The 20,416-nt window shown below is 40.7% G+C and overlaps 1 protein-coding gene across 1 annotated transcript in view; it reads right to left on the reverse strand.

Moving 5' to 3' along the window:
* Nucleotides 1-599: 599 nt before the first annotated feature.
* The window catches only part of RUNDC3B (RUN domain containing 3B), a 66,810-nt gene continuing 46,993 nt past the window's right edge, over nt 600-20,416 (reverse strand). Inside the window, exons 9-11 of the mRNA XM_075143830.1 lie at nt 13,199-13,345; nt 12,682-12,797; nt 600-3,543 (exon numbers count right to left, since the gene is read on the reverse strand). Of these exons, the coding sequence (XP_074999931.1) occupies nt 3,398-3,543; nt 12,682-12,797; nt 13,199-13,345 (409 nt within the window). The 3' untranslated portion in view covers nt 600-3,397. The remainder of the gene's footprint in view (nt 3,544-12,681; nt 12,798-13,198; nt 13,346-20,416) is intronic.

Consider the following 20,416-nt stretch of genomic DNA (forward strand, 5'->3'; position numbering starts at 1 on the left):
CTTTAGACAAACTGGAGAAAGTACATTGTGCTCATTAGAAACCCAGAGAGCACGGCGAATACATGGATAGCTGCTGCAGTGGCTTTTTAGTTTAAGGTAATACTCTAAGACATTAAAGCACACCCAGGCACTGAAGACAACTGCCTGTACAGGTGCCCTGGAGGAATGCCCCCTCGCATGTGTTTGGGAGGTGCAGGCTGTCACTGTCACCAAGCTCCAGGGCAGGGCCAGGCTGCCTGCCACAGAGCATTCCCCCTACACAGTTTGTATGGCATCACCTGGTTTTGAAGGCCCAGTTTGCTGGCATAAACACAGCTGGTCCCATGCCAGTTTGACTCAGACATGCATCTATCTGAAGGCAAGAGCACACTATTTAGTTTACTACTACAGACGCAGCCACTGTCACGCCAGCTACGGTGTGCTGCACGCACGTGGTATGAACACTTGCAGCATCTCCCTTGCCCATAGGCACTTGGCTTACTGAATCAGAGCTTCCTCTATATGATTTTTTTTTTTTTAAATTTTTTAACTACCCTCACTATATTCCTTCTTTCATGCATTTTCAATAAAGAGGTTGAATTTTATTTTTTGTGTATTTTAATGAGGGGGTGTGCTGGTACAAAAGCAACTCGGTAGTCAGATCATTAAGACACCAACTTTCGGGTATGCTTTATCCAAGAAACGGACTTCAGTCCTATTCTACTATGAAGAAGGTATCCCAGCATGTGTTTGGCCTTGGTGAAAATCCATCACACACTGAAAAATTCTCTAAAGACATTAGGTACAAAGTTACAGCATACAGTATACAGCAGGTGCAGGCAAGAGGTACTGCCATAGGAGATATTTGACACTGTTTCCCCATTGTGATTTTCAAAGTAATTTTACATTACAACCTCAGAATAAGGCCTAAGAGAAAGAAAGTAGTAACAGCAGATTTTGGACCACATTGAATGAAATACAGCAACAAAACCAAAGTCTCCCTGTTTTGCAAGAAAATAATTTGCTATAAGCTCAGTAATACTGTAATTTGCCGAATGGTCTTATTTTATCCTGTATGATTAAAACAGAGACAAAAACTAGTAATTAACGATGATACAAAATGTTTAATTTACATGCAACATTTATGGAACGTCAAGGCAACAAAACATACAGTTTTGGCATTTTCTCCATTTTTTTGAAAAATGATTAATGTTTAGAACTGAGAAAGACACACATAACTGATTTCCCATGCACAAAATGACACCCAGAAACTCACAGTGGTGTCAGACTACATAAAAGACTTCAGTTAAATGACACATGAATTTCACACCAGTAGCTCCAAGAAAAGAGCCATCAGCAAACATGACTGAAGATCATGATTATAGCCCCCTCCAAAATACTGATGTAGTGGGATGTAGAAGTGTAACAGCAAACAAGACTGATTAAATCACTGTACCTTCATGTAGAATGTTAACTTGTGGAATCTGGATTCCCTCACTGTACTTGTAGTAAAAATGCATCTCTAGTTTACAAATTAGTATTTAACTATGTTACTCAACTGCCATGAAAGAACAGGTGCTTAATGTGATAACAAAAAAAACGCAGTTACATGAAGTAATGGACATTCTGACAGGCTATGAAAGGATTTAATGGTCAGAGTTTATTACAGGGAAATTAACTGGGTGGGTACATGAGGGCTTGAAAGACAAGGTCTGGTGGATTTTGCTAAGCTGCTTTAAAAATCGGCATCAAAATGGCCTCAGTAGTTGTTTACCCTGCCATGGATGCAGTAACCTCCAGGACTAGAGTTAAGGAGAGGTATCTTGAACCCCTAGCTAAATCCAACAGTGCATTGAGTTCCAGAGATGCATAGCCTCATACTTACAAAGGCTAAACGTTTCCTGCAGTTTTTAGTAAAGGTAAGAATGAATCCTCTTTCTTTCAAGCCCACCCTAAGATGACCAGATTATAGTAGTAGTGCCAAGGTACCATTACAAGAGAAAAATCAACTAAAGCCGTACAGAGTGTGGTGACGTACTGTAAACACCTAACAGTAAGCAATAATTAAAAATCTGTCTTGTATTGCAGCTACTCGTGTAAACAATTTATGAAACTTCTTTGGCACAAAAAAGCATTTTCCCTAGCACTTATAAATACAATGTACTTGCATGCATTTAAGTTTTGTTTAAAAAGTTACTAATCATACTGATAAGCATTACCTTGATTAGCAAAATTGTATCTTACAAAGAATTAAGAATATAGTTTGCAATTCAAAAACTAATTTGCAAACTTTGAAACTGTAGGGTAATCTGGAAAGTTAGTTTAATTTAAAAAAAAAGTCTCCCTTTTTTTTTTTTTCTATCAGTAATTTAAATCAATGGCAAGTAATTTGAGAAAACTGACTTAAATAAGTTCTGCTGTATTACCTAATCAAGAAAAATACCTATTGCACTACTACAGGAATGAGAAAAATCTTTCACATGGGAATACTGTCTTACATTGTCTTTGTTTCCCCTTTTTCACTTTCCTTGGGGTCTTGCCAGTAAACACACAATCCAAGCTTCCCAAGGTGCTAACCCCACCGTCCTTAGTCCCCACCTTTCCAGCAGGGCCAATAAACCAAGAAATTTCTCGTATAATGTTTGTTTATCTGTAACTCAGGTCACTCAAAAGCATTCAGTGAGTTTCTTCAACATTTACAAATTGCTAAGTATGCTTGATTTAGATGATCAACTTACATTTGTTATTCACATGCAACTTCAAGAATTAGTAATAGTGTTTCAGTGTGATTCTTCAGTGCGATTCAGACATCTCCTAAGTGCCATGATACTAACAGGAATGCAAAAATCTAACATTGAGTCAACTTGAGAAGAGATGTTGATAGGTTAAATATGCTATTTGAGTCCCATGCAACATACACAGATGAAAAGCTGGATTTTTAGGTAAAATACTTATTTGCCTACAAAGACTGGCATTAAGGATTCCCTGTCTGTTCTGCAAGAGTTGATAGATAGACATTTAAAGCACTGCAGAGAAGTGCACCGTGGCTAGAGGTCGTTGCAAGGAGAAACAAAGGTCATGGCAGTTAAGGAGGGGACTGATTTCCAATTGATTCCAACTGATTTCCAACCATTTCGTTTTAAAAATCAGTCATAAGCATCAGATTATATGACCTGTACCTGACCAAGGACTTTAAATAATTCAAGACTAAAATAGAAAATCTGAAAAATCCTCTGGTGGGAAAAAAAAGTTTGAATGAAAACTGACAGAATTTGTGAATTTTCAAGCAGGTAACCATGAAAAGAAAAAATAAAGCAGCTTATTTTTTAACTTAGAACTAGCAGTCTTCATTGCAAGTCATTTTATGGAACATAAATCAAAGGCATACAACACAAAGCTCTTCCTTCTTGTGCGTATCTCAAGATGGTGTTAAGCCTGGACTTGTCATCTCTGTTGTGGGACTTGCAAGATATTCACTTGATTTCAGACTTGTGAGAGATTTGTAGCTTGCTACTGAAGTCAGAGAGCCACAAAGACCAAGCAACGATGGAGTGTCTTCCTTCCCTGTTAAGAAAAACAAGAATTAAGCTAATCATTTTTACAGCACAAGATGACTTGACCACAAAAAAATGAGGGAATAGAAAAACTGTTTCATCTAAACTACTATGAATTACATATTACTGCTTCAGCACGTGCATACAACATAAATGCAATTAGGAAGACATGTAATTTATGCCATACCTTCCCTGTCCAGGTGGTAAACAGAACCCTACCTGTGCATTACAGGCTAGGCTGTAGTCAGTCTCCTACAGAGGGAGATTCAGAGCCTCCACTGACTACTAATTCAAGTTACTAATTCAAGCACCGGTTTTAGTCAAGTACATTATATATAAATGGAAGTGACGTTACTAATACAACATCAGTACCAGAGATCTAATTTTGCATCCCTCAGAAAGGAGTAGAACTAACTGGAATCAGGATACATTTCTTTAAAAATAAACACGTTTTGTTTTTTAAACCTTGGTAATTTGAAGTACATTAGGCTCTGACCACTAGAAAAAGCCCTACAGTGCAAAAGTGGCAGTGCAAGTATCTGCCCTGTCTTCCAAACACACTTGACAGTTAACATGAAACATACCTATCGGTATAAGACTGCATTGGACAATTTTTCTATTTATTTTATGTCTTCCCTTCTCAGAATATCTCTTCAAGTTATTTTGTGCCAACTCCGCTAATAAATTACACTATAAAGAATTTGATCTACCAGCATCTCCCTATTTCATCCTCCTGGCTCACCTGCAGAATAGAAAAGATCACCTTAAACTAGAGATTAAAATCAACTTAAAAAGGTCACAGGCACAAGATTTTATTGATAAGCCAATCTACGAGAATTTTTAAAAATCACATCTATAAAGTAGCATTTCTTAAAATTGTGTCTCCTCTTCCCGACAGAAGAGTTTTATTCTCATGAGAAGGATGTAAGAAAAAAACACAAACAACCCAAACCGTGCCCTGCCTAACAATTCTTTATGAAAAAAAAAAAGTGAGGTGTAGTTCTCTTGCAACATTTATGGTTGTTATTAGCAGTTTCCAGTAGATTTTAGGTCTCACCTCTACTGAGCTTTTTTCAAGCGACTGAATTGCTTTCCCTAAAAAATGAACTAGATTAGCTCTTTTAAAAAGTCTTCACTTTTAGAAAAATCTGTATTCCCACAAAACCAACCCTTTAAAGACTACATTCAATTTGAAGACATAAAATCACAAAGAGCAGTTGTCGTGGTTTAAACCCAGACAGCAAATAAACCCCACGCAGCCGCTTGCTCACCCCCCCACACCCCCCCGGTGGAATGGGGGAGAGAATCGGGAGGGCACAAGTAGGAAAACTCCTGGGTTGAGATAAAACCAGTTTAATAATTGAAATAAAACAAAGTAGAACAGTAATAATAACAATGAGAACAACAACAATAACAGAATACACAAAGCAGGCAATGCACAATGCAACTGCTTACCGACCGTGTGTCACGAATCGGGGGCGAGCCCCCCCACCCCCACCTGGTTTTTATACTGAGCATGATGTCACATGGTATAGAATACCCCGTTGGCCAGCTGGGTCCACCACCCCGGCTGTGGTCCCCCCTCCTGGTGCAAGCACCACCCAGCAACAGCCAAAGCATCAATGGGCCATCAACGCTCCTTTCACACTAAACCCAAAACACAGCACACCCCCCAAGCTACTGGGAAGAAAGTTAACCCTGTCTGGAACCAGGACAGTACCCACCCCTTATTGTATACCATCTACATCATGCCCAGGTCTCACATTTTCCCATACATTCCAATTAGTCACCACTACTTTTCCTGCCCTTTAATATATACACACACAGAGATATCATTCCCTTAGTCCATGGGCCATCCCTCTAAAACGTCCGTTGAGTTCATTTAGTCCATGACTTCGGGTTCCATCTGTTGTAACAGCCTTTCAGGGCAGGAGAGATGGTGCATGGTGTTGGGTTGTTGCATGCGGAGGCCAGTTCTGGGCGCTCATCCGGTTCTATCATCGTTGCACCTTGCTCAGTTTCATCAGAGTTCATTCTACATTAATCCGGGTGATTCTTACTATAATACTGTTAATATGGCACATGGTAACCATAGAAGTGATAACATACAGTATTATATAGTAACTAACATCATACAATTCAGTTCATTGGCTATTTTCACCCAAAATTAAATCCCCTTAAGGTACACACCGGACCTCCCCATCCTTTCACATTACCCACCAAGTGCACCCAGGTCCTTGAGCAAAAGCAATCCCACGGATGGGTTTTCCCTTGCCAGAGGCAGGAGCAACCCAGACCGTCTTCCCCAGCATATTTCTCATATGCACGACAGGGACTTTATCCCTCTCTACAGCACGTAAGGCTTTGGATAGGGCAGGGCCAGCTCGATTGGCAGATCCCCTAGTGTTGACTAACCAGGTGGCATTTGCTAAATGTGTGTCCCAATGCTTGAATGTCCCACCACCCATTGCTCTCAGCGTAGTCTTTAACAGCCCGTTGTATCGTTGGACTTTCCCAGAGGCTGGTGCATGATAGAGGATGGATATACCCACTCAATGCCATGCTCTTTGGCCCAGGTGTCTATGAGGGTGTTTCGGAAATGAGTCCCGTTGTCTGACTCAATTCTTTCTGGGGTGCCGTGTCGCCATAGGACTTGCTTTTCAAGGCCCAGGATGGTGTTCCGGGTGGTGGCATGGGGCACAGGATATGTTTCCAGCCACCCGGTGGTTGCTTCCATCATGGTGAGCACATAGCACTTGTGTTGTCGGGTTTGTGGAAGCGTGATACAATCAATCTGCCAGGCCTCCCCATATTTACATTTCAGCCATCGTCCTCCACACCAGAGAGGCTTTACTCGCTTGGCTTGCTTGATTGCAGCGCATGTTTCACGTTCATGGATAACCTGTGCAATAGTGTCCATGGTCAAGTCCACCCCTTGATCATGAGCCCATCCATATGTTGCATCTCTTCCTTGATGGCCTGAGGTGTCATGGGCCCACCAAGCTATAAATAATTCACCCTTATGTTGCCAGTCCAGATCTACCTGAGCTACTTCGATCTTGGCAGCCTGATCCACCTGCTGGTTGTTTTGGTGCTCTTCACTGGCCCGACTCTTGGGCACGTGAGCATCTACGTGACGTACTTTTACAGCCAGGTTCTCTACCCGGGCAGCAATGTCTTGCCACAATGTGGCAGCCCAGATGGGTTTGCCTCTGCGCTGCCAGTTGTTCTGCTTCCATTGCTGCAACCACCCCCACAGGGCATTTGCCACCATCCATGAGTCAGTATAGAGATAAGGTACTGGCCATAAGGTACTGGCCATAAGGCACTGGCCATAAGGCACTGGCCATAAGGCACTGGCCATAAGGCACTGGACATTCCTCGTTCGGCAATGTCCAAGGCCACCTGGATGGCTTTCACCTCTGCAAACTGACTCGATTCACCTCCTTCAGCAGTTTATGCAACTGGTCGTATGGGACTCCATACAGCAGCTTTCCGCCTCCGATGCTTTCCCACAAGGCGACAGGACCCATCAGTGAACAGGGCATATTGCTTCTCGTTTTCTCGTAGTTTGTTATATGGTGGGGCCTCCTCAGCACGCGTCACCTCCTCCTCTGGGGATATTCCAAAATCTTTACCTTCTGGCCAGTTCGTGATCACCTCCAAGATTCCTGGGCGGCTGGGGTTTCCTATTCGGGCCCGTTGTGTGATCAGCGCGACCCACTTACTCCACGTAGCATCGGTTGCAAGGTGTGTAGAGGGGACCCTCCCCTTGAACATCCAGCCCAGCACCGGCAGTCGGGGTGCCAGGAGGAGCTGTGCTTCAGTGCCAACCACTTCCGAAGCAGCTTGAACCCCTTCATGTGCTGCCAATATCTCCTTCTCAGTTGGAGTGTAGCGGGCCTCGGATCCTCTGTATCCCCGACTCCACAACCCTAAGGGTCGACCTCGAGTCTCCCCTGGTGCTTTCTGTCAGAGGCTCCAGTAGGGCCATTCTCCCCGGCTGCGGTGTAGAGCACATTCTTCACATCTTGTCCTGCCCGGACTGGCCCAAGGGCTACTGCCTGAACTATCTCCTGTTTAATTTGTTCAAAGGCTTGTCGTTGCTCAGGGCCCCATTTGAAATCGTTCTTCTTCCTGGTCACTTGATAGAGAGGGCTTACAATCAGGCTGTAATTTGGAATATGCATTCTCCAAAAACCCACAACGCCTAAGAAAGCTTGTGTTTCCTTTTTGCTAGTTGGTGGGGACATGGCTGTTATTTTGTTGATCACATCCATTGGGATCTGACGACGTCCATCTTGCGATTTTATTCCTAAAAACTGGATCTCCTGTGCAGGTCCCTTCACCTTACTTCGTTTTATGGCAAAACCGGCCTTCAGAAGGATTTGGACTATTCTCTCCCCTTCTCAAAAACTTCTGCTGCTGTGCTGCCCCATACAATGATGTCATCAATGTATTGCAGGTGTTCCGGAGCCTCACCCTGTTCCAGTGCGGTGTGGATCAGTCCATGGCAAATGGTAGGGCTGTGTTTCCACCCCTGGGGCAGTCGGTTCCAGGTGTACTGGACGCCCCTCCAAGTGAAAGCAAACTGTGGCCTGCACTCTGCCGCCAAAGGGATGGAGAAGAAGGCATTAGCAATGTCAATTGTGGCGTACCACTTGGCTGCCTTTGACTCCAGTTCGTATTGAAGTTCTAGCATGTCCGGCACGGCAGCACTCAGTGGTGGCGTGACTTCGTTCAGGCCACGGTAGTCTACTGTTAGCCTCCACTCTCCATTGGACTTTCGCACTGGCCATATGGGACTGTTAAAGGGTGAGCGAGTCTTGCTGATCACTCCTTGGCTCTCCAGTCGACGAATCAGCTCATGGATGGGGATCAGGGAGTCTCGGTTGGTGCGGTATTGCCGCCAGTGCATTGTTCTGGTAGCGATTGGTACCTGTTGTTCTTCAACCCTCAGCAACCCCACAACAGAAGGATCCTCTGAGAGACCGGGCAAGGTGGACAGCTGTTTAATTTCCTCCGTCTCCAGGGCAGCTATACCAAAAGCCCACCGGTACCCTTTTGGGTCCTTAAAATACCCTCTCCTGAGGTAGTCTATGCCAAGGATGCACGGAGCCCCTGGGCCAGTCACAATGGGGTGCTTCTGCCACTCATTCCCGGTCAGGCTCACTTCGGCCTCCAATGCAGTTAACTCTTGAGATCCCCCTGTCACTCCAGAAATACAAATGGGTTCTGCCCCTTTATAGCTTGATGGCATCAGGGCACACTGTGCACCGGTGTCTACGAGAGCCTTATACTCCTGTGGATCTAATGTGCCAGGCCATCGAATCCACACAGTCCAGTAAACCCGGTTGTCCCTTTCCTCCACCTGGCTGGAGGCAGGGCCCCTCTAGTCCTGGTCATCATATTCGCTATCCACTTCTTGTAAGTATGAATCAGAAGTCCCTTTGTTAAGGTCAGAAGTGCAATCAGCCCTTCTACTCTGTCTGGGGAACTGCTCACTGGAGACTGGAGCAGCAGTTTTCCTGGAAGAACCCCCTTTTGTGGTTGTTTTCACTTGCAACTCATGTACCTGTGCCTATAGGACTGAGGTAGGTTTTCCATCCCACTTCCTCATGTCCTCTCCGTGGTCACGCAGGTAAAACCACAGGGTGCCCCGGAGTGTGTACCCACGATGTCTCCTCTCTTGAACAGAGGGACGCTTGCTCCTAATGGCTGAGACACTGGCCCGTACAGGTGGGGAGCAGGACATATCCTCTTTGAGTTGCTGGACCTTCTGAGACAGTTTCTCCACAGCAGAGACACAGGCCCGTAGGGAGGAAGAGAGACTTTCTTCATATTGCCAGAGTTGGCCAGCCAATTCATCCACTGTTTGTTCCTCTCCATCTTTCCAGGTCATTACTGCCAATGAGTTTGCATATGACCCTGGTGCGCTCCGTACAAACTTCCACCACATGGGTTGGGTGCATTTGACTTCATCTGGGTCTTTGGGTAACTGCTCGTTGTCCAGGTCATCATAAATCACTTCCAGCACGGCTAATTCCCTCAGGTACTGGATACCTCTCTCCATGGTGGTCCACTTGCCTGGGTGGCATATAACATCTTCCTTGAAGGGATACCTTTCCTTCACACCTGACAGGAGTCGCCTCCAGAGGCTGAGGACTTGTGCCCCTTGTCCAATTGCTTTGTCAATGCCCCCTTCCCTAGAAAGGGATCCCAGCTGCTTGGCTTCCCTACCCTCTAATTCCAGGCTACTGGCCCCGTTATCCCAGCATGGGAGCAGCCAGGTGACGATGTGCTCGCCTGGACGACGGCTGAAGTCTTTTCGCATATCTCGCAGCTCACCCAGAGATAGGGATCGGGTGGTCACCATCTCATTTACGAGTTCTGCCTCTTCCTCCTCCTGTTCTCGTGATGGCCCTGGTTCATCTTCATCCCTTACTAGACGAGCTGATTTTCTTGTGCATTTTCTTTTTTGTATAGGGGCGACTGATACCGGCATGGGTTGGTTCTCTGTCGCAGGGGGCAGAGTAGCTGCCGTGCCTGCCCTGGGGGGTGGGGTAGCCGTTGTGCTTGCCGTGGGGGGTGGGGGAGCCACAGGGCCTGTTGCTTTGTCATCAGCTGCAGAGACGTTTCCTTCCCCTTCGGGGTTCTGAGTGGTGTTAAACAGGGCTCGGTAGGCGTGGGCCAGGCCCCAGCACGTTGTAGTGATTTGCGTCTCCCTAGAATGGCCAGGGTGACAGCATACTTCTTCCAAATATTCTACTAATTTTTCAGGGTTCTGCACTTGTTCAGGGGTAAACCTCCAGAGCACCGGGGGTGCCCATCGCCCTAGGCATTTGCCCATGCTATCCCACTCGCCCTGCCACTCATAACTATCCAGCCTTGGGGCAGATCTCTGGATGACATCCTTAAATTGCTTTACTAACCTTGGATAAAACCACAACAATATTCCCAAGGAGCACCAATAGATGTATCTTAACTACCCAGGGATGTTCAAGGTACTGACAAGTTATTTTAACAAAGGAGATGACATCATAGAGGAAGGTAGCGAGGGTGCCATTCTCTATTTCCTCCATAAAAAAATCTCTCGGAGGAAAAGGTATAATTGCTAATGGTCTCCATGAGGTGGTACCTGAAACACAGAAACGGCTTCATTACAAATCCCAAATACCAAATAACCCCCAATGCCAGCGTTTTAGTAACAAATCTCCCAGGCAAAACATCATTAATCACTGCAGAGCACCGCAGACTACAAAACCCAAATCCAATCTTTAACAGGTACAGCAAAAACAGGAGCATGGTGCAGAACAAATTAATGTGTTAACAGATATAAATTCCTTAATATGTTCTAATTAATCTGTTGTTATCTCAACCCTTTGCTGCCCCACGTTGGGCGCCAAAAAGGACCCCAGCCAGCAAATAAACCCCACGCAGCCGCTCGCTCACCCCCAACTCCGGTGGGATGGGGGAGAGAATCGGGAGGGCACAAGTAGGAAAGCTCCCGGGTTGAGATAAAAACGGTTTAATAATTGAAATAAAACTAAGTAGAACAGTAATAATAACAATGAGAACAACAACAATAACAGAATACACAAAGCAGACGATGCACAATGCAACTGCTTGCCGACTGCCGACCGCGTGTCACAAACGGGGGGGCGAGCCCCCCCACCCCCACCTGGTTTTTATACTGAGCATGATGTCACATGGTATAGAATACCCCGTTGGCCAGCTGGGTCCACCACCCCGGCTGTGGTCCCCCCTCCTGGTGCAAGCACCACCCAGCAACAGCCAAAGCATCAACGCCCCTTTCATACTAAACCCAAAACAGAGCACACCTCCCAAGGTACTGGGAAGAAAGTGAACTCTGTCCCAGCCGGAACCAGCACAGCCCTTGATTTCAACAAGTGTGAAGCTAAAAATCTGACTACATGAGTGGGCTTAACAGTAATGTGAAAGTTTACTACTTCTAACTTTTCAATTAAAACTGCCATACTGAGAGTTAGACCAGAGGTATTTGAACAGCAGGATCACATGCTGTGTCTTACAAAATTATGTTAAGGCTTAGGTACTGATGAACCTCAGTAATTTAGAAGTGAGATGTTATGCTACCTTTAAAGACAGAGTCTTGAAATCAAAACCTAAGCTATTCTTATCAGTGGTTTTGCCACACTTTAATTTACAGAAGATAAAACAAAGCATAAGTTCAAATGATTAATATTGAGAAAACCCAGCTGAAAGTAGATCTGCCCAAGAACTCTCTTCATAATAGCCATGCTGATTCTATTTCACTTGCTTTAAGCTAACTGGAAAAAATTTAGATTTGAAGACTCTTTATAGTTTTTTAAAAAGTTCTAAATTTTATATCCTTGATATTTTAAAAACAAGAAATTTTACAGTCATAAACTACTAAGCTCTGTATTGTCAAGTCTATTTAAAGTTAACATTTGATGAGATACAAAAAGGATTTTTTATAGCAATTTACATTCTGTACCCAAAAATACTACTATTTCAGAAGTCTTCCAGCATTTTTCTGCTTTTCATAATTGCCCACAAGATGGAGCAGCTAAACTTTGATAAGTGTACAGATTTTGAAAAGGGGTGTGTGTGTGTGTATGTTACATTTATATACTAACATGTTTCATATCATGTTCCTCTCTCTATTTTAACAGAAACACTGTCAGGCTGCATCTCCACAGATAAATGTTGAATGCAAGATGTAAGAATGACAGTGGTAGTTGCAAATCCAGTGCCATTAATCTTTCTTTTAAGAAACAAAAAAGCAAACTTAAAGAACTCAAAAGAGTTGAGTTAGTTATAGCAGAAAGATGACAAAAGATCCTCCTTGTAGCTGAGCTGTCTCTGGTTCTGTGATGGAGAAGGAAGATATGGAACATATTTGAAGCTTAGCTTTAAATACAGCATGAAATCTTACAATTACTGGGGGGGGTGGGGAGTGGGCATCTTCTTAAATCCAAACTTATTTGAAGTATAGTCCTTAGGGAAACTGAAACAATTTGCACAACAATGAAAAAATATGCTGTTCAATGCATATTTTGTTCACACTGAAAATTCATCTCACAGGGACTGAAGATCAGAGCTACGAAGAACAAAATAAAATGAAGCCATTAGACTGGCTCTGTACCTTCATTTAACAAGTTCATTCCGTCCTGCTTCCCATCCTGTGAGTGACCTGGATCCAGAGAGGACTGAGAAAGACTAACTTCTGCTGAAAGTTGGTCCAGACTTTGAAAACTTTTCCTGCAAAGCAAGTAATATTTAATAGTAACATGTTTAAAGATCTAACTAGATATCTTCAATTCTCCTTAAAAAGTTTTCAAAATAGAACTAGGCAGTTAATCTTTCTTCTCTTAAACACTGTATTTTTTGTTTGTATGTTTCCTAAAACAGATTTTTCCTAAAGTAATGTTTTCCTTTTTTTTTTTTTTTAATTAATCCAAAGGAATTAATCCAAAGGAATTAATCCAAAGGAAGGAAATTTTTATGGCAAGCGAGAGAAATTGGTTTTTTCTGCCGGCTGATCCTTGTACATTGTAACAGGTAATTCCAACAGGACACATTTCAGAGTATGCTAAGGGAAATGTATAATTTTGAGTTTCCCTGTTCCTCTAAAGGTGAATCAAAATAAATATTCAACTTACTCATCCCATTGTTGATTGTGCTTTCTATAGAGTAGAGTGTCCAAGGCAACAGCATTGACATCCAGAGCTCCTGGGGAAGGCCACTGATTGGTGAGGTGAGTAGTTAATTCTTGTCTTGATCTCAAGTCATTATTCTTTAGCACAGTCCTATGAATACAAAAGAGCCATAAATCTCAGTCTATTAAATGCAATTCCTTAAGGTACAGAAAGAAAAACAAGACAAATAGTCCTGAGCAAGTTGATGTTCTACTTCAAGTGACCAACAGATTGCAATTTTCATAAAGCATCTTAAACTGTTCATTTTTCCTAGGGTAAGAAACTGAGAAACCTATTGAGACATGTTTAGGAACAGAAAAAAGTTGAAATGAGAATCTTTCTGTGAAAACAATAAAAAACCAACTGCATTCTAAAGTTTCTTTCTGCCAGCATGATGGTAATTAACAGGCCAACTATTTTGCAAACCAACTATGGGAACGTGATGTCCTTTCCTCCCCAATTTTTTTTGTAGTTTGAACACCCCACCCTGACCGCCCCCAATACTTTTGCCGGATGAACTAAAAACTAGACATGTTAATTCCATTATATGCTTCCAGGTAAAATATAACACATAGTTATTCTGTTTTCTACCACCTTACAGTTTCTAGTAATTGATGGTTTTAAATTACAGAAAACGTATTAACTGAGTACCTTACATGTTCAAATTAGTTTTGCCTCATATTCCCATGAAGCAGACCAGTGTTCTAAAATTCTGGAAATGAGGAAGCTAATATGCCAATATTGGAAATCATCTGCCAAAAGTCATAGAGAAACAAGGAAAGTACATGGTTCTTCAGGCTCCAAGGCAAGATCAGCCTTTTTCCAATCCAACCTACCCTTATACTGCTATAGAATAACTCTAGAAATAAAAGCAATATTGCTCGTTAACCCATAAATCCTCCAATCCATTAAATACTAGGCAATAGTAAAATGCTCCTTTACAACAAGTTTGACTATCTGTGTTGTAGCATACATGCACAGCCTTTATCATACCAGAGAAGCCCTCCCATCTCTCTCTCCATTGCACCTCTCTCCCTTGCCTCTCTCCGTTGCCTCTCTTATATCTTCCTTCCGGCAACGATCACATGTCTACTCACAATTCCCTTCACCTGTTTCTGTTCTTGAATCAGCTGGTACTCAATTAGGCCACCTCTTAATTCTTCTCCACGTCTCCCCCTTTTTTGTTTATGGTTTTATAGCATTGCCAAAGTCCTATCCGAAACTCCCGATTCCAGAATTCTTCTCCACAATCTGTGGCCTGAAGCAAATAGCTAATGTTACGTATCTCAATACCAAAAATACTCAGAAGTTCAAAGCCAAATGCCATGTTATTATCTGAAATGCCAAACTACATAGCAAATTAAATAACTATTCATGGTACACATACATTTATGTGAATTTACAGATAACATTGTCAACAGTTTTATTTTTACAATGCAGTTTTTATTTTGGTGGTATCTGAACTGTTTAGACAAGAACCTCAGTAAGGGCACATAACACCACCCAAAGAACCAAAATTTCCCACAAAACAAGGTAAGACAATAGCAAGTTCAGTAAGGAATTTTTAGTAGCCAAGTTTGAGAGAGGAGATAGATGCACAGCAATTTTGCAAGAGAAGGTGGTGAAGCACCACAGTGAGCAAAACTATTTTCAAGAAACTTTTCTCAAGATGACAAATTCCCCCAGCGTTCATGCAAGTAAACAATCAACTTTTCTACCCTGGGATCTCCCCCCTCACCCTCCTCTCTAAGGGGTCTATTAGAATAACCACTTTGATAACCCAAAGCTCTCAATAATTTCAAATATCTTGTATAGTATTCACTTCCCCATGTAATTCCCCTAATCCCGTGGGGTACATTGAGCATTAAACAGGTCTGTTAAAGGCTTGTTGATTTGAGGAGACTGAAACACTGACCTAGCACGTTTTTGTGACATTAGCCAGTTACACTACATCACCTCCTTATTCAGAAGGACTTCTTGTATATTTTCATAGAAGTTTTGTGAACAGGACACAGTTTGTATTAGCAACTATGCACACAGTAACTAAATGCAAATTCATACACATATAACACGTACATTTAAATTCCCATTTGGACAACTCCTGCACGTTATCACCACACAACTCAGCACCAGTGTTAAGTTATTATTAAATAAACATGCTGAGCAAAGACGACAAAACCACACATCTACAGACAAGTTGCTAATAGAGGAATTTTGGCATTTTACATAGTTTTCTATATTAAGGCTTTTTCCACAAAACTTTATGCTATAGTAACCTGAAATTTCACACTTTGTGTGGACAAAGAAATTCTGAAACAAAGCCTAGCCAAAATGCTCCAGGGATTTTAGCATAACAACATTTAAAGACAGTTCCAATAGATCACTACATATACCACTCCCCCATGGAAGAAAACCAGGCATCAGGTAGGATACAGAAGTAACTATTCCCTTTTAAAATTTTCATGCTTTTATTTTGAATCTTTAAAAATATGTAAAAATAACTTTGAATATATAAAATCAGTCCAAACACAGTATTCAGTATATATAAAATAGTAGCATAGACAATAGGAAGTTAGACAAAATATTCACAGCAGGTGCTGGTAGTTACCACCTATTTTTTCATTCTTGTAGATTATTTAGCTGTTTGCTGTCTTGCAGCCATTTTTAAAGTATGATGAGATTCCACTGCAGCAAAGACTTATTAAAAGGCACTGCTTGCAAACAGCAATTCTCTCAAGATAAACAAAGGCAGTATCAATTTATGCATATTAACCAGACTTATTTTAAACTGCACAGAATCGTAGAATCATTTAGGTTGGAAAAGACCCTTAAGATCATCGAGTCCAACTGTAAACGCTAACACTGCCAAGTCCACCACTAAACCATGTGCCTAAGCACCATGTCTACACAGCATACATCATCCTCAAACTCTTAATCACCATGAGGCAAAAATGATCCTGCTACAAATATTCAAAAACAGGAAGAGGAAAAGAAATGGAGACAAAAGCGTTACTATAGAAAGGAGTTAAAAAGGAAGGAAACATGATCAAGTTCTAATGAAAAAAACATAAAAATTTCAAAAGATTCAATGTGAAAAAATGCTGCACAAGATTATTGAGTGCTGTCCTACTCTTGATCAGACAAGAGGAGCGCTTTCTAGAAGTTAAGAGCTCTCAAAAGACAACAATTTATTTTATCCAAGGCAGATTGAATTTCTACAGTAGCACTCCTGTTCCTCAGAATGCAGACATTGTAACTAGTGCTGGCCAACTCTAGGCTGCAATACTGCAGGGTTTGAAGTAGGACTTTTCTTAATGATCACAACGAGTGCAATGAAAATTACGAGCTTTCCTCTGTATGTGTACTGTCAGGCTGCTTAACTAAAAGAAGAATATTACTATTAAAACTTATTTATCTGCTAGTATAGCAAAATAAGTTTGGCACATAAAAGCTTTCAGAGGAAAAATTAGAATAAAGTCTTCATAGAGCAAAAATAAGAAATGAAGAATTGGTGGAGAGGTACAAATGGCAAATAGGGATATTTGTGAAATTTACAAGTTTCACAAAATATTCAAGAATAAAATGTAAAATCAGTATTTTCTGTTATTTACATGCACATTAAAAAAAGGGAACTACTGAACCCTTTGGGCCTTGACTGGGAAATATTTCAAAAGTGTTACCAGAAGTTCACATAAAAATAATGTAATGTAATACATAAGCTTCCATATAAAATGCTGGTCTGTAGTAAAACATACCAAACTGGAATGGCCTATGTACAAACAGATTTCATTCTATTGCTTCTGTTCCTGAGAACGAACCACTGTCGAGAAACACCAGCTGAAAACCAGAATGACCTGAATGCCTGAAGACCAAGACTCAAAGCCTAGATTTTATGAAGGATATTACCTCATAACTTATAAGCTAACTTATATGGAACAAAATCCATAATACATAAGAATAACACTGAAGATCACAAGTATGCAGTTCTATTTTTAAATAAAATTCAATAAAATATTGTTCTATTGGTTTTGTAGCTGTGATGATTTAAGGGTCATGCAAGTAAGGTTTGTAGATAATATGTTATGCCATTTAATACAGGAGTAAAAGCAAGGACGTTCCAAAAATGGAAGAGGAAAAGTAAGAGAGACAAAAGGGTTTACTATAGAGAGAAGTTAAAAAAGAAGGAAATACGATCACGTTTGAGTGAAAACAAGCAAATGAGCATATACCACAAGCTGTTAACTCCTTTTCTTTAGTCTGGAAATAGAAAACTTGAAAGCCAAAAAGAAGATAAAAACAATGGCTTCTAAATGTAATAATCTCAGCAAGGTATTTGGTACATGTGGATCTTAATAAGAGACTGTATGATAACTTTTTGAATGAAAGAAAGGCAGGTGTGAGATATGGCTGAATAGGGTATCCTGGACAAACACGGTGAGACTGCAGAATGTAGAAAGTTTTGCGTAGAGTGGGGAGAATATGTAAGAATTTATTATGAGAGCAGGGGAGTTAAACTGGTTTATGCTACATCACCTATTCTAGGCATGAAAAAATTCTTGGTTGTCTGAAAGCTTGTGAACTTCTTCCCCCCCGTCCACTAACTGGTATCTTCTTTACCTACAATCATCGCCATCTCTTTATAATCATGTTGGCAAAAGGTAGCAGAAGCTCTCTTCTGTGATCTGCAGAAATAAAACCATTATTTTTCTCCTGCTCTCAACATTTGTGCCCTGAGCAGTCCTCGCCCAACAAATATTTTTACAAGATAACTTCATATCACGTTTAAAGTTCTGAAAAACATTACAAAAATCAAGAAATACTGAAGAGATGGCAGGCAGAGAGAGAATATTTCTAATTCCTTTAGAAGTAATTGCTGAATTGCTATTTTCATACTGAAAAGTGGTGAAGCAAACCCAGCAAAACGCTTGTTGGCATTTATTACAGGAGAAAGGCATTGGTGATGCTGGAGACAGAATGTCTTTTCAAAGAATTGCTTTTAAAATGATCAAATATCCTTTGTATTACTTCACAGCATAGATCTTTCCATAATGCACATATATAAGAGAAGTATAATATACACAGTCTCACCACGTTAGCCCAGGATGTCCTGTTTAAGTTACGACATTTAAATTGTGGTGGTTTTTTTTTAATGTCTAAAAAAGAAAAACTCCATACAAATTCAAAATACTATTGCAATTAATAACTTGTTAGGAAAAACAAGCAGCAAGAAAGATGAGAACATAATCTTAATACTAGAATACATCATTAAAAACTAATTTTTTGTTCTCTACATCAGGAACCACTATTTAAGCTCCTCTTAGAAAACAATGAAAAGTATTCAGTAAAAACATCCTGCTAATGAATTCTTGTCTATTACAAAAGAATACTGATGATTCATTAACTAATCAAGACTAACATACTCCCAAGTTAGGAATAAGTATCTGCTTGAAGTGTAGATACATATGCTCCCTCCAGACCTGTAAATTTACTTACTTTTATTCAAGAATAATAGCAACAGTCAAAGTATTAACATCAGGTTTATACAGCTATTCCCAGAAACATCTCTGCATGTGTTTGACTTTCAGTCCTTTAATTGTGTATTTAAGAAGTAGGGAAAAGTGAGATCAGTGAAAGTTTTCTAATAAACATCCTTCTCCACTAGTGTTCACTGGCCCTGTCTTTGTCAGGTACTCCCCAGAATATTTATTGCCAATTTCCTCAAATTTTATTATTTTGAGATGTTTATCTCATGATTTATTATTTTGAGATTACTTATTAAGCACAAGCAGAATATCATGTATGGTACACATACAATAATAAAATGCAATCGACAAAATACTGCTCATTTCAATCCCTACTCCACAGTATGCTGCCCTTTCAGTTGTTCTGGTACAATCACGTAGGAGCTACTCTGAAAATGGATCATTGAAATGGTCATTTTTTTAATTTTTATTTTTAAATAAGTTTGGTTTTTTTTCTTTTTATTTAATTCATAAAGTAACCCCACAAACAGTTCTGTTTACACTAGCAGCTCAGCTACTTCCCAAAAGGATAAGAAATTACTCCTTTGAACTAACACATCTAAGACTTCTGCATCTTGAAAGTGTGACCTGACTTGATTCGCTCATTCAGAGTCAGGGATGGGGACAAAAGACAACCTGTATGTGGGATTCCTGCATGCAAAACAGAAATTATGTAAAAAAGTTATTATCTTTGGTCACTTACTATACTGTAACTATATTACCTCTGGGAATTTAAAAATAAATACATAAATAAAAATTAATATCAAGTTTAGTCCAAGCTAATACAGAAAAGCCTTCTCTTGGTAACTACATAAAATTTCTGGTCTCATTTCAGCTAGACTGGATGTCCAAATTCCCCTGGATCAAATCCAGATTCACGCCATTGGAAGCCTATTCTGAAAGACCCATTTACACATATTTTTTGTTTAATAAACAAAAAATCAATTCTGTTTCCAATTATACCTATGAAAAACCAGTAATTTCTTACCTGCAAGTTTAATTTCTCCAAATCCAGAAAATGCCAGTCCAGTTGGCAATTTGCCCTCCTACCAGCAGATGAAGACAGGAAATAAACCAAACAGACTAATTCCCTAAGAAAGGGAATTATATCAGGTGAGTGCTCCAGTTCAAGAACTACCTGAGTAGTGAAAAGTAAAAATGAAAATAAAAGCTTAAAAAAAAAAAAAACATTTGAATAAGAAAGAACAAGCTTTAAAAACCTTTATTTAGGACAGGAAATATGGAATGCAAACTCAAATTGATAGCATACGTGAATATAACTAAAATCTGTAAGAGCAACTCTAAAATAAAAGGGAACTTTCAAATTGTCAGTACTGTAGCAAGACAGTGAGCTGTCTGGACTGGTATGTCATTGGACTTTGAGAAATTAGATCAGCAGGTATGAAAATGAGTTACTTACCAGTAGATTTTGATGCTGCAATATATCACCTCTCTCGGGTTTGTGCCCTGTGCACAGACATAGTATTCTTCTGTATAGTATTCAGTATAGTATAGTATTCTGTATATATATAGTATTCATAGTATTCATAATTTGTCTTCTCAACAAATTAGATGCCAGAGCAGTTAGATCCCAGCAGACTTTCTAATGGCAGCCGCTGTAGTGAAAAAAAGCAGGTATGTCCTACCACACCACATTTTC

The sequence above is a fragment of the Calonectris borealis genome, chromosome 2 (assembly GCF_964195595.1).
Source record: "Calonectris borealis chromosome 2, bCalBor7.hap1.2, whole genome shotgun sequence".
In the NCBI taxonomy this organism is placed as follows: Eukaryota; Metazoa; Chordata; class Aves; order Procellariiformes; family Procellariidae; genus Calonectris; species Calonectris borealis.